We start from the raw sequence: 14878 nt of genomic DNA on the forward strand, positions 1-14878 counted from the left end.
CTTTTTTCCCTGTCAAAGGTTATTTTTGGGGAGTTTTTCCTGATTCGATGTGAGGTCCTGGGACAGGGATGTCGTATGTGTACAGATTGTAAAGCCCTCTGAGGCAAATTTGTAATTTGTGATATTGGGCTATACAAAATAAACTGAATTGAATTGAATTGAATTATGTCTGATTTCTGTTTAGCTGCTTTATTTTCAGGGTCCTGATAGTGTTGATACTGGCTCTCTGTCACACTGTTATGATTTACTGTGACAGAGTCATCCTTCTTTTTTTGAGTAACACCTTCTCCTTCTATGAGCACTCAGGGTGTGTGCAGGAAGAAGGCCTTACCAGCAGTGAGAGAGTGTGCTTGTTCGGACCAACTGCTGTTTGAATGCGTGTACCTATATATAACTGAGAGTGGGATCAATACTGAAATGCTCTGCAGTGGGTTACCTTCTGCTATTGATACACATAACTGCAGTGCAGCAAATATAGCGCAGGGGGGCAGTACAGTACAGAGCTATGAATGATCCCCTCGTGGCCTGTCTTGCTTCAAGAACTCTTTGTCAGAGCAGTGTTCTGTCAGATTAAGTCATGCTGTGCCTCGTACCCTCGGTGACTGTGAAACTATAATATGCTCATATCTGACACATCACCAATTTGAATGGTGACGTGCAAATGTGCATTCACCAAATAGGGATTTTCTCCTATTGATTATTCATATTGTATTTATCTTAACTAGTGTCAGTTTGTAACAAGAGAAGTGAAAGGATTTTTACATGATAGCATGGAATATAGTGTAGGTTTATACAACGAGTATGCTTAATGTGAGCCTACTCTACAATAGAGAGGGACATTATGAGACACTTTACAGAATAAACTTCATTTTTTTCAATTGTATGACTAGGTCAGTGACTATGTGTTTCCATGACGACTGACTACATTCCATCTGCTGATGAAAGCCATTAGATATAACTAACGACTGACCATGTCATTTTTCTAAAGAAACTGTGTAGAATTACAGTTACTGGTACGACCACTGAGGAGAGTAAACAAGTCACCAGAAGTATAGCATAGGGAGAAAGTTATATCTGTGTTCATTATAATACCACCTGAATGTCAGATTGTCTGTTTCACAAAAATCGTCAGCAACAGTCCCCCCTGAATCACTATGATGCTGAGTCACTAACAGTCTTCTCTTCATTCTTGGATTGTAAGTTCATTCCTTATCATTCAGTTCAGTAAAGCTATATTATCCCTCTTTATAAGGTTTAGAGTAACAGACAGAAGTGTGTCCATATTTTATTTTTTTTCATTAGGTTTGGACCAGACAGAACCAGAACGATCAGCCCGTTTTCATTCCCAGGTGTCAAATGCTGATGCTTCGTCACGCCCCTCTGCGTCTGATAGCAATGTATCTTTTAGTGTCTGTATGAGACTTAAGCATCTACGATGTATACCCATCGACAATACAAACCCATCTACAATGTATACCCCTCGACAATGTAAACCCATGTACAATGTAAACCCATCGACAATGTAAATCCATCTACAATGTATACCCATCAACAATGTAAACCCATCTACAATGTAAACCCCATTTACAATGTAAACCCATCCACAATGTAAACCCATCCACAATGCAAACACATCCAGCTCCAGGAGTATGATTACGTAGTCGTAGTGTAAAGACTACGTAAAACGTAAGATAAAAACACTCATGGTGGGAGCCTTTAAGATCACAGGACTCTCAACCAGGAGACCACTGTTTAACTCTGGTGTTGAGATTTTACTTTAAATTGTGTTTTTACGTTTTTTTCTTTTTTAACTTGTTTACATACTTATTTTACTTATCTTTAACTCAGTGGTTTTGTTGGCTGAAACTTTTCAAGTGTTTTGTTTAAATTCACCAAAAAAAAAGGAGGTTTGACCAAAAGGCCAGAGAGGGTTTTTTAACCAGGGGGAAAGGTATACCGTTACTGCCTCCTACTTCTGACAGCAAGCTCTTGACGAAGTGGCATGAACCTTATGAAGTCACAAGACAGACTGGTAAGGTCACCTATGAACTCTATATGCCAGAAAGACTAAAGAAATGTCATGTAAACTTGTTAAAAGGAGTTCCAGGTTCGCCAGGAGCCAATGCAACATCAGCTGTTTGTTCGTGCGGTCCATGATGAGGGGGTGATTGAAAAGTTATTTCCTGCCAGCACAGTGGAGTCCAGGCCAGTGGATCTGTCACATCTGTCCACCGCTGAGCGGGCAGATGTGGTACCTCTTCAGGACCCAAAGCTCTTCAGTGAGTCGCCAGGATTCACCACTCATGTCCAGCACAAGATTTGGCTAAATAAAGATGCTCCAGGGAGGCATAGGAGCTACAGAATTCCTGAGCGGTTGGTGCTTGAGTTAAAAAAACCAAAAATAAACGGAAATACATTCCCCACTTTGCAGAGCGTTCACTGGTGTTGAACAACATAACCAGAGCCTCAGCACTCAACAAAGTAAATTGGACCAATGATGTGACCGAACTTTCATGGAGCGCAAAAGCTCCATCTGCTCCCAAATTCTGTGCTGCACAGTCCTGCAAACAGACGCCTCAGGAGTGAGCCTTGGTGGGTGCTCTTGTAGGAAGTGGACATGAAGCCAGTTGTGTGACGAGGTATTCTAGAGTGTCTAGCAATGAAGTGGGCCATTGACGCACTCAGGTACTGGACGGCAGTTCAGTCTGGAGACTGATCATCGTGCCCTCCAGTGGTTGCAGCGGATGGACGCCAACATGCGCATTGCTGGATGAAATCTGGCTCTGCAGACATATAACCTTACAGTCCAATATAGATTAGGGAAGACAAATACTGTCGCTGACTGTCTTGAGTACATGAAGATTAAAGTACCATGTCCTCGCAGGAGAGGGGGGAGGAAATGTAATGAAGACCCTCTATTACAAACATTGGAACACAGCGTTAAGGAACGAGACACTCAAAAGGGTTAATGATTTATTTTAGTTCTGGAAGATATGGTCTCAAGTATGTCTAAAGGCAAACCTGTGAAAACAAATGCAAGATTAGTTTGGCTAATCTTTACTCAAATGATTGGGAGTATAAACTGTTTCTTGGTGCAGTCAAATACGATGCAATATGTACTGTGTAGTGATGTGTCCTTTCGTGTGTCTAGTAATCCAGGAAGATTTTTGTGAAGCGCGTATCGAGGCTTGTGTTGATGACGTATGTGATGACGTTCGAAGCCATGTAAACTTCTGTCAGACCATTACCTCATAACCTCACACGGTGGCAGCACCGTTCTAAGCGGCGTTCACACCAAACACGTTGCGAATTTTTCACGCATCTGAATCCCATGTAAAGTCAACGCACAGACGCGTTTGGTTGCGAAATTGGCGGAAATTATATCTGTTTTTACGGAGACGAGCCACGGAGATAAGCCACAGAGATAAGCCACGCCCCCTTTTCGCGTCTAACGCGCCTGCGCATTGACTTTGCATGGGATCTCGACGCGCGTTTGGTGTGAACGCAGCACAACTTGTCGGGCGACGAAACTCACGCGAGTAAAGCGTTGCGAATATTCGCATCGTGTTTGGTGTGAACGCACCATAATGCTATCTGGCTCTGCATCTTGTTGAGGTCCTCATCAGTAGTAACCAATTGTGTACCCATTTATACACTGATGGCAGGGGCTACCATGCAATGTACCACCTGCCCATCAGGATTAGCCAAGCATTCATACTCATTCACACACTGCAGAAACAGTCTGCAGGGGCAAATCAGGGTATCTTGCCCAAGGACGCGCCGACATTTGACTAACAGAGCCTGGGATCAAACCGTCGGTCCTTTGGTTGAAGAGCGACCCTGCTATACCACTGATCAACAGTCGCCACACGTCATTGCCAGTTTCCCATCACAAAGAGAGAGTGACATAGTTCTCCAAAACTATAATAATAATAATGTTTGTTCACCTTTATTGATTTAGATTTCCTTGCAGCTGTGGTGAGCTCCTCTATGTCCTTCTTGCTCTGTGTTGTGAAACATCAGCAGCACAAAAAAGAGCTAGTATGCACACTGAGATTATTAATTTTGTAATGTGCTTGGGTACCATAGCAACAAGACTGATGTTTCACAGATTGTTACCAGTTAACTCACTGTTGGTACTAAGCATGTGTGTGATGGTTTGAGAACACCTTTTGTAGCCTTCTTTCTTGGTAAGGGCTGCAGTGATCTGTCATCAGGTTTTATCAAGGAGGCAAAACCTCAAGTTGGAATGTAAACTGTTAAGATTTCAGTCCTGATTGAATTAGAATTTCTATTTGGGGGAACATGCTAATTTTCAGTTACATTTGTTGTGTGTAAACAGTGCAGAAAACTATTTGTCTGTAAATTACCCATCCAGTTAATAATACTGCAAATATATAAATATTGTAATACTTTCATATCTTTAGAGTTGACTGTTTTTTTTAGGTAATAACATAAAACAAGATGACAGTCAAAACAAGGAATTCCTTTTAGGTGAGTTAGTTTCATGGTCTTGGTATTGTGCATGCTGCTCACACTGACATTTGTTTGACTTTTCCTGCTAATGTTCGAAGATTAAGCATTTCGATTTTACAAACTCTACCAACAATGTTTCAAATATATTTGTATTATATATGCTCAGTATATCGTATGTCAATGCACATTTCAATTTCCATTCACAAATATGAAACAGATAATATGAATAATACAAGATCACATTTTGAGAACAATATACAAAATAAGTAAACCTAAAGTGAAAGGAAAAATCCATACGAAAATAAATAATTAAAGATAAAATACACGTGTAGAATCAAAAACCCACGCCTGTTTCCGACCCCCTGCTCTCACTCACAAGGTCATTAGATTACATTTGTAATTTGTGATTTTGGGCAATACAAAATAAACTGAATTGAATTGAATAGATGTAAAAGTTATAACTCTATTTGCAAGGTGTGATGTGAGAGGATCACAGCCCTATATATAAAGTTGTACACATTTCAAACTTCAAACAAAAAAATCAGGTGTTGTTATAGGAACCCATCTCTATCTCTGCTATGTGCCCATCACCCAATGTGAATCAAACTTTGACATCCTATTACAGAGACTGGATCAGTCGATTGGCATTTCAGGTACCGCACTAAGTTGGTTTAAATCCTATTTATCAGATCGATCTCAATTTGTATTTGTAAACGATGAAGCCTCAATGACCACCAACGTTAATCACGGAGTTCACAAGGTTCTGTGCTTGGACCAATTTTATTTACCTTATATATGCTTCCTTTGGGCAATATTATCAGGAAACACTGCATAAACTTTCATTGCTATGCAGACGACACTCAATTATATCTATCGATCAAACCAGAGGAGACCAACCAGCTCGCTAAAATTCAAGAATGTCTTAAAGACATAAAAACATGGATGACCTGCAACTTCCTGATGTTAAACTCAGACAAAACTGAAGTTATTTTACTGGGCCCTGAACACCTCAGAGATCAATTATCTGGTGATGTGGTTTCTGTAGATGGCATTTCCCTGGCATCCAACACCACTGTAAAGAATCTAGGCGTTATCTTTGACCGAGACTTGTCCTTTAACTCCCACGTTAAGCAAATCTCAAGGATTGCATTTTTTCATCTACGTAACATTTAAAAAATCGGGCACATCTTGTCTCAAAAAGATGCAGAAAAGCTGGTTCACGCGTTTGTTACTTCCAGACTAGATTACTGCAACTCCTTATTATCAGGCTGCTCTAATAAGTCTCTTAAATCCCTCCAGTTGATCCAGAATGCTGCAGCTCGTGTACTCACAAAAACTAAGAAAAGAGATCACATTACTCCTGTATTAGCTGCGCTGCACTGGCTCCCTGTAAAATCAAGAATCACATTTAAAATTCTTCTCCTCACCTACAAAGCCTTGATTGGTGATGCACCATCATATCTTAAGGAGCTTGTAGTACCATATTGCCCCACTAGAGAGCTGCGCTCACTAAATGCGGGGCTACTTGTGGTTCCTAGAGTCCTAAAAAGTAGAATGGGAGCAAGAGCCTTCAGTTATCAAGCTCCTCTTTTATGGAACCAGCTTCCACTTTCAGTCCGGGAGGCAGACACAGTCACCTCATTCAAGAATAGACTTAAGACTTTCCTGTTTGATAGTGCTTATAGTTAGGGCTGAATCAGGTTTGCCCTGGTCGAGCCCCTTGATATGCTGCTATAGGCTTATAGGCTGCTGGGGGATGTTTTAGGATACACTGAGCACCTATCTCATCTTCTCTCTCTCCTTATGGATGAATTTACATCTCTCCATTGCACCTTATTAACTCTGCTTCCTCCCCGGAGTCGTTGTGACTTCACGTCTCGTAGGGTCCATTGGACCTGGAGGTGTCTGATGCCTGGTGAGCCGGCCTCCCGTTGGCCCTGCTGATGCCCCGCCCCCTCCTCTCTACCTCCTTCTGTTTCATGGATTGGAGTTCCATTCATACATTGTCATATTCATGTAATGTGTTTATGTAACTTTGTAAATGCTGTTCATTCTGTACACATGACATCTATTGCATCTGTCCATCCGGGGAGAGGGATCCTCCTCTGTTGCTCTCCTGAAGGTTTCTTCCCTTCTTTCCCTGTCAAAGGTTATTTTTGGGGAGTTTTTCCTGATTCGATGTGAGGTCCTAGGACAGGGATGTCGTATGTGTACAGATTGTAAAGCCCTCTGAGGCAAATTTGTAATTTGTGATATTGGGCTATACAAAATGAACTGAATTGAATTGAATTGAATTGAATTGAAAATTGAATTGATTTGGCTAGAATCAAACGTGGGAGGTTGCCGGGATTTGGCTGCATTAACTCGGAGACGAAGGTGCTCCGACGGTTCTTTTTTAATTCTGTCTACATGCAATTTAAGTTTACGGTCCTTATTCATGTAAGTTTTTGATTTGTTTTCAGAATAATAATAAATAGTGCCTATTAAATGAGCGCAAATCAGTTGACACACTGTGAGCTTTGGGTAACGGCGTTGGGGCCAAAGAGCACATTCCTCCTTTGTGCAGTGAGTAATGCAGCCCTTTTCATTAACTGCTTAAATACAGTATGCGTGACAGAGCCCGCCTCTGTCACATAGCTCAGTGATTCTCTCTTGCACGAAACAATCACGGCTGTGTTGCCTGGCACTTGTGCAAGAAAGGTTGTCAGTTGATGACATCGCCAAAGCAGCAACGTCAAAAGTGGCAAGCATCAAAACCCATTTACTAACAATGATCACGCTAGTAGCAATATGAGTTTGAATGGTTTATTGCAAAAGTTATGAAACGGAAAAGGAGTCGAGGGGTGAGGGATGAAGGGATGAAGGGATGTAGGGATGGGGTCGAGGGGAAAGGGATGGAGGTCAAGGGGTAAGAGGTAAGGGAAGAAGAAGGGGCAGAGGGATGAAAGAGAGGGAAGGTCGGCGGGGTGCGATGGTTGGTCGGCGGTGTCCCCGTGGCTGGTGGGAACGGGGGCAGTGGAGACTCTTGGATGGGGGTAGTCTTGTCTGAATCTTCGGAGAGCGGAGTCCCCCGTTGTTCCTGTGAGAGGGAGAGAACAATATGTTAGAAACAAAGGGGTTGGGGGGAGGGATGTGGAGACATAGTCAAGGTGGGATCAACAGGTGTGCTGGACTTAAGTACTTAAGTGCACCGGAAGTAAGCTGCGTTCGGGGCGTGGTCATTGTTCCCGAACTAAGTTCTGTAAAACTCCATTTCACTAACAATGATCACGCTAGTAGCAATGTGAGTTTGAATGGTTTATTGCAAAAGTTATGAAATGGAAAAGGGGTCGAGGGGTGAGGGATGGAGGTTGAGGGGTAAGAGGTAAGGGAAGAAGAGGGGTCAGAGGACTCTAGTGTTTTGTCCGTGAAGGGAGACAGGTAGCCTGAACGGAGTGTGTGGATGCAACGAGCAAGGAGGTCTGGAGTGAGGGGCAGGCGTTTAGGTGCGGAAAGCGGTTCGGTTTTACGAAGTCCTTTAAGGAGCATGGCTATGTGCGAATGGGTCGTGGCGGGACATGGAGCCCCTGAGGACAGTTTTGTGAGGAAGTTAATTCCGCTTAAGTAGACTCTTATGGTAGAGGACCTGATTTTGTGGGAATGGGTGTACGTGATGAAGTTAGTGAGCGAGTTGGTGAAGGCGTGGAAGGCTTTAAAGCTGTTCCATCCTGTGAGGTATGAAGAAAGTGTTCGTGGTGCGATGCTGGTGATGATGGCGTCTTGGGAGGTGGAGACCAGGTGATCCAGTTGTGGGGTCAGATGAAGATTGTGGCTGAAAACGGTGGGACCGGAGTCGGCCGAAGTTCTGAGGCTGGTGCTAATCGTCTGAATTTCTGCAAAGAAAAACGAGAAAGTGAATCAGCGATGAGGTTTTTGCGACCTGGGATGTGGACATCTCGGATGATGAACTGATGCCGAGCTGAGACCAGGGTTAGTCTACGCATGAACTGCATTATGTCTAGGCAGCGCGACCGTCCCTTGTTGATGATGTCGACTACTGCACTGTTGTCTGAGTAGATGGCAATGGTTTTTTGGACCATTCATGCCCCCAAAGAATGGCTGCGATGACAATGGGGTACATCTCGGAGATCGCGGAGGAGGGAGTGAGGGACGTGAATTCCGGCGGCCATTCGCCTGAGAACCACTTGTTGCCGTAGAGGCCCCCGAAGCCTATAGAGGGCGCTGCGTCTGTGAAGAGCTGGATGTCTTCCGGCTTGGTGATGTGGTTCGTCGTAGAAGAAGGAGATGCCATTCCAGAGGAGAGGAACTGGTGCCATAATCTAAGCTCTGATTGGCATGCTTTGTCGAGTGTGACTTGGGCGTGGAGATTTTCAGCGGAAGCAGCGACTGAAAGGGAGGTGGGACAAAAGGATCGACCTTGGGGGAATGATGCAAATGGCGTAGTTAAGGTGGCCTAACAGTGAAAGGAGTTGGCGCTTGGTGCATTTGGGGGTCAGGATGAAATTGGAGATGAAAAGTGAAATGCGGTTGATTTTTTCGGAGAGTAGTGACGCTTGGAATAAGACTAAGTCTAGGGTGATGCCAAGGAATTCCAGGGACGTGCTGGGACCTTGGGGGAGGGCTGGGACATTGGGGGAGGGTGCTAAGTGGTCGGCTGGCTGGTTTAGGGGTGGTGGATGGGGGGGGGGGGGGGGGGGGTCTGCGGGAGGCCGGCTGCGGTGGAAGGTGGGGCTTTGGTTACGGGGAGGACGTTCAGGAAGTTCCTTTTGCCCATGAACTCACAGAGTGAGAATCTAAATTTAGAATCTGCGCAATCCTTGCCTGAAAGTCTACAAAAATCGACTTCATCCGTAAGTCATCTACTGTTTACATTTATATTAACATGTTTAGCTTAATATTTATTTGGTTTGAATACAGTATTGGTGATTGTTAGTTTACTGTCAACTGCATAAGGATGTATTATTGTACTTACAAAGGCATGTGTTTTGAGCTCTTTTTCAGTTTTACAAAATTATATTTTCCTCCATTAAATTCTGCCAAATACAACAATTTGTCTGTTCCTTGGACAATGCAAGTTTTTTACAACAACCTTAAGTGAGAACAGTACACAGTAGATGCTACTCATTCTTTGGCTTGGCAGTGACCTTAGTAGCCTGCACATCATTAGCAAGGGACATGGATGGAGGTGTGATCCACATATGAGGCTGCAGAAAGGGAGACAGGCAGATGGGAAAAGAAAGACAAAGAGACAGACAGAGATACAAGTCTATTGAAACTGTGCTGTTCTAGCCCAGTCTCATTGAAAAAACTGTCCACAGTGGACTCAGGGCTGAAATTAGATATTGATCCTTCCATCGCCTCTCCAATCTCCTGCTCTCTCCCTCTCTAGCTTTGGGACTGCACATACTCTCTTCTTCTCGTCATTTCTGCATCCGTCGCTTTCATCCACTTAAGAGATGAGGAGCGTTTGAAGAACACTTATGATCAGTGCAATGAAAACCCCTTTTTTATTAATAACATACACAGAAAACCTCAACCGTAGTACTAGCATTCATCCCGATCCCCAACTCACGAAGGCAGGTGGATTTTAAGAAGTTGAGAAATGAAATAGACAGATAGTTACAAGTCGCATGGCTGTTGTGTAAAACAACTTTTTTTGCATAACTCCAATGAAAAAGCATAAACCCTTATTTCATTCAAAGTTCAGGAAAAGAAATGTCGTAAGAAGACCACAACAAATAATTAATGATCAATATCTACAATTATATGTACAGTACATGTGTACATACATATAAGCAACATGTATCGGCATACATGCACACGCACACACACACACACACACACACACACACACACACACACACACACACTCTTCCCTTTCTCTTTTCTTTGACTGCATTCAACATCATCCAACCACTGCTACTGAGTCAGAAGCTGCGGGTGGTGGGCATCCACCGTCTCCAGTATCACTGACTTCCTCACATGCAGACCACAGTTTGTCCAACTGGACCGTGTGCTGTCTTAAACAGTGGTTCAATTCAATTCAGTTTATTTTGTATAGCCCAATATCACAATTTACAAATTTGCCCCAGAGGGCTTTACAATCTGTACACATACAACATCCCTGTCCCAGGACCTCACAACGGATCAGGAAAAACTCCCCGAAAAAAACTCTTTCAGGGGAAAAAAAGTGAAGAAACCTTCAGGAGAGCAACAGAGGAGGATCCCTCTCCCCGGATGAACAGAAGAAATAGATTGCATGTGTACAGATGAACAGCGTTACAGAGTTACAACACATTCAATGAATATGACAGAAATGTATGAATAATGAGTAGTAGGCATGGACCACAATCCAGACTTCCACAATCCATGAAACTGAAGGAGGGAGAGAGGGGAAGGCACCAACAAGGCCACAGAGGCAGGAGGCCGACCCACCAGGCAGGAGGCATCGTGAAAGAGGCCGGACCAAAGAGGTCAGGCCTTTGAGGCAGGAGGCAGTGTCATTGGGAAGGAGGCCATGTCCAGGCCTGGGGCTGGATGCAGGAAGCAGGGGCAAGGAGTCAGGACCCAGGACCAGCTTCAGACACAGCCAGATCCAATGGACCCTATGAGATGCAAAGTCACAAAGACTCCGGGGAGGAAGTAGAGTTAGTAATGTGCAATGGAGAGATGTAAATTCATCCATAAAGAGAGAGAGAAGAGGAGATAGGAGCTCATTGTATCCTAAAACGGCCCCCAGCAGCCTATAAGCCTATAGCAGCATATCTAGGGGCTGGACCAGGGCAAACCTGATTCAGCTCTAACTATTAGCACTATCCCGGACTGAAAGTGGAAGCTGGTTCCATGAAAGAAGAGCTTGATAACTGAATGCTCTGGCTCCCATCATACTTTTTAGGACTCTAGGAACCACGAGTAGCCCCGCATTTAGTGAGCGCAGCTCTCTAGTCGGGCAATATGGTACTACAAGCTCCTTAAGATATGATGGTGCATCACCAATCAAGGCTTTGTAGATGAGGAGAGGAATTTTAAATGTGATTTTACAGGGAGCCAGTGCAGAGCAGCTAATACAGGAGTAATGTGATCTATTTTCTTAGTTTTTGTGAGTACACGAGCTGCAGCATTCTGGATCAACTCGATGGACTTAAAAGACTTATTAGAGTAGCCTGATAAGGAATTGCAGTAATCTAGTCTAGAAGTAACAAACGTGTCTGAGTTTAACATCAGGAAGTTGCAGGTCATCCATGTTTGTATGTCTTTAAGACATGCTTGAATTTTAACGAGCTGGTTGGTCTCTTCTGGTTTGATTGACAGATATAATTGAGTATCATCTGCATAGCAATGAAAGTTTATGGAGTGTTTCCTGATAATATTGCCCAAACGCATGGACCAGGAAGCATATATAAAGGTACATAAAATTGGTCCAAGCACAGAACCTTGTGGAACTCTGTGATTAACATTGGTGGTCATCGAGGCTTCATCGTTTACAAATACAAATTGAGATTGATCTGATAAATAGGATTTAAACCAACTTAGTGTGGTACCTAAAATGCCAATCGACTGATCCAGTCTCTGTAATAGGATGTCATGGTCAATGGCCTCGAACGCAGCACTAGGGTCTAGCAAAACAAGTACAGAGATGAGTCCTTTTTCTGATGCAATTAGGAGGTCATTTGTAATTTTCATCAGTGCTGTCTCTGTGCTGTGGTGTTTTCTAAATCCTGACTGAAACTCCTCAAATAAACTATTATGAAGGAGAAAGTCACACGACTGATTTGCGACTACTTTCTCAAGGATCTTAGAGAGGAAGGGAAGGTTAGGGATCGGTCTGTAGTTAGCCAACACCTCCGGATCAAGAGTGGGCTTCTTCAGGAGAGGTTTAATTACAGCTACTTTGAAGGAATGTGGTACATGGCCTGTTAGCAAAGACACATTAACAATATCCAACAGAGGTGCCAATTAAAGGCAAAATGTCTTTAAGCAGCCTCGTCGGAATTGGGGTCCAAAAGACAGGTAGACAGTTTAGAAATAGAAACCGTTGAAGACAATTGGTGAAGGTTGATGGGAGAAAATCCATCCAAATATACACCAGGGTATACAGTTTCTAAGGCCACTCCACTTGAGGACACTGGCTGAGAGCAAGAGATTAACTTGGGGTCATGCCATCTGCAGAAGTTCTCCGATGACTCTGCAGTGTTCGGGTGTATAAGGGACGGACGGGAGGAGGAGTACAGGGCAGTAGTGGATGACTTTGCGGAGTGGGCCGGTAGAAATCACCTGCTTCTGAACGTGGCCAAGACCAGAGAGAGTGGACTTCAGGAGGAAGACAACGGCTACACAACAGCTGAGAGTTCTGGGAGAGGATGTGGACATGGTGGAGGAGGATGTGGACATGGTGGAGGAGGATGTGGACATGGTGGAAGAGGATGTAGACATGGTGGAGGAGTACAAGTTCCTGGGTGTCTCCATCGACAACAGACTTAACTGGAAGGCCAACTTCAACGCTGTGTACAAGAAGGGGATGAGTAGACTCTTTTTCTTGAGGAAACTTTGATCCTTCAATGTATGCAGCAAGATGTTGGAGATGTTCTACCAGTCTGTTGTAGCCAGTGCACTGTACTTCTCTGTAGTCTGCTGGGGGAGCAGCATTGGAGTTATATTATACACTGTATATTTCCTTGCATTTTTTGCATTTTCTTTATTATTTAATTTTCTTAAATTTAATATGTTCTGCTATTTTATTTTATTGTATATATTAAGCATTTTTCATACTTAATAACTTTGCTTGCTGCTGCTAAAAACACATTTCCCACTGGGGATGAATAAAGTATATATCTATCTATCTATCTATCTATCTATCTATCTGGCGATGTCCCTTCGGCTCACCTTCACTTATCCCCTCATCTATTTTTCCTCCTCTGTTGCCAGGCAACAGACAGGAAGAGCGTCACTTGGAGAAATCCAAACCACAGGAAGAGCTTGCACAAAGACACATCCCACTGATGTTCCATTGAATGATCAGGATCTACAGGAATAAACCCTTCTTTCTCCTATCAGCACTCTTCTTCTGCCCTATTCCCATGCCAACGTACGGTATTCCTGTGGGGTGGTTGCTACCCTCTATGCTGAGGCTTTAATAATAATTTAAAAACATTGTACCAACTTCTTGAACTTACACATGGCTTCTTCATGGAATTTATTGACTACTGTCCAACATTTCTATTGAGTACATTGTCAAAGTCAGGGGACAACTGATAACCCAATAACCTATATACAAAACAATTCATTAATCTCTAAAAGTCACAACATGTTACAAGGCCACATTTCAGCTCATTATCTCAGAGGGTCTTAATATTACAGTTACATCCATTGTATTTGTTGCAATCTCAGACAAGTTCTGCATTTCTTTTATATGTATTTGGCTGCATAATAATGACAATTCAGTCAGAAAGTGTTTTTCATGATAATATATTAGGTATGTTGGTCAGTCAGCATGCTGTCATAGAAAACAAAATTCCCTTAAGAGCTATAACAAAGACATGAAACTCTCTAGACAATCTTATATTTCCCAGATAATACAGGATAATCAAAACAATGCAACATGTTTTATCCTCTACTATACTAAAGGGCTTATTTCCTCTCTCCTCTCTCCTCCTCAGCCACTGAAACACTCATCCACGCCTTCATCACCTCACCACTCAACCTCTGCAACAGCATCCTGTATATAACATCCACCAACATATTTAACAAACTACAATACATCCAAATCTCAGCTGCCCATCTGCTCTCCCACTCCACCAGAGATGATATCACCCCAGTCCTTCAAAACCTCCACACCCATACAAGAATACAGTTCAAAATGATCCTCATTACATACAAAACCCTAGTCCCTTCCTACCTTTCGGACCTCCTGCACCGACACACTCCCACCTGCAACCTCAGATCCGCCAATGCCAACCGTACGGGGGCTACTCTGTCCAAGCATCGGACCTGGGAAGACAGGGCCTTCGCCATTGCTGCCCCCTCCCTCTAGAACTCCCCCAGCAACTCAGACATTCTCCATCACTCGTCACTCTCTTTTAAAACTGCACTTAAAACTCACCTATTTAAATGCCAGTTAAGTATGTTTTTGTTCAGTATTTACTGTTATAATGTCATCTATCTGCTTTGTTTGTATTATTATTGCTTATACTGTTTCTATTTTTAACATGTAAAGCGCCTTTGAGTACCTTTTCAAGCACTATACAAATAAAATGTAGAATTATTGTAATTATTATAATCATTGTTATTAATAATAATTATGATTGGTCGGTGCCAGGGGATTTTCTTTTTTATTAAATTATTGTATTATATAAATTTGCATTGATTTATTACTTATTTTTCTCTTCATATTTGTGGTTTGTGA

General features: G+C 43.0%; 1 protein-coding gene across 1 annotated transcript; it reads right to left on the reverse strand.

Moving 5' to 3' along the window:
• Nucleotides 1–8270: 8270 nt before the first annotated feature.
• Nucleotides 8271–14487, reverse strand: LOC117740754. The gene is given in 5 exon segments (XM_034547295.1): nt 8271–8548; nt 8551–8899; nt 8901–9085; nt 13360–13391; nt 14372–14487. Coding segments are annotated over 5 exon segments (960 nt in total).
• Nucleotides 14488–14878: the final 391 nt, after the last annotated feature.

Source organism: Cyclopterus lumpus, chromosome 12, assembly GCF_009769545.1.
Source record: "Cyclopterus lumpus isolate fCycLum1 chromosome 12, fCycLum1.pri, whole genome shotgun sequence".
Lineage (NCBI taxonomy): Eukaryota > Metazoa > Chordata > Actinopteri > Perciformes > Cyclopteridae > Cyclopterus > Cyclopterus lumpus.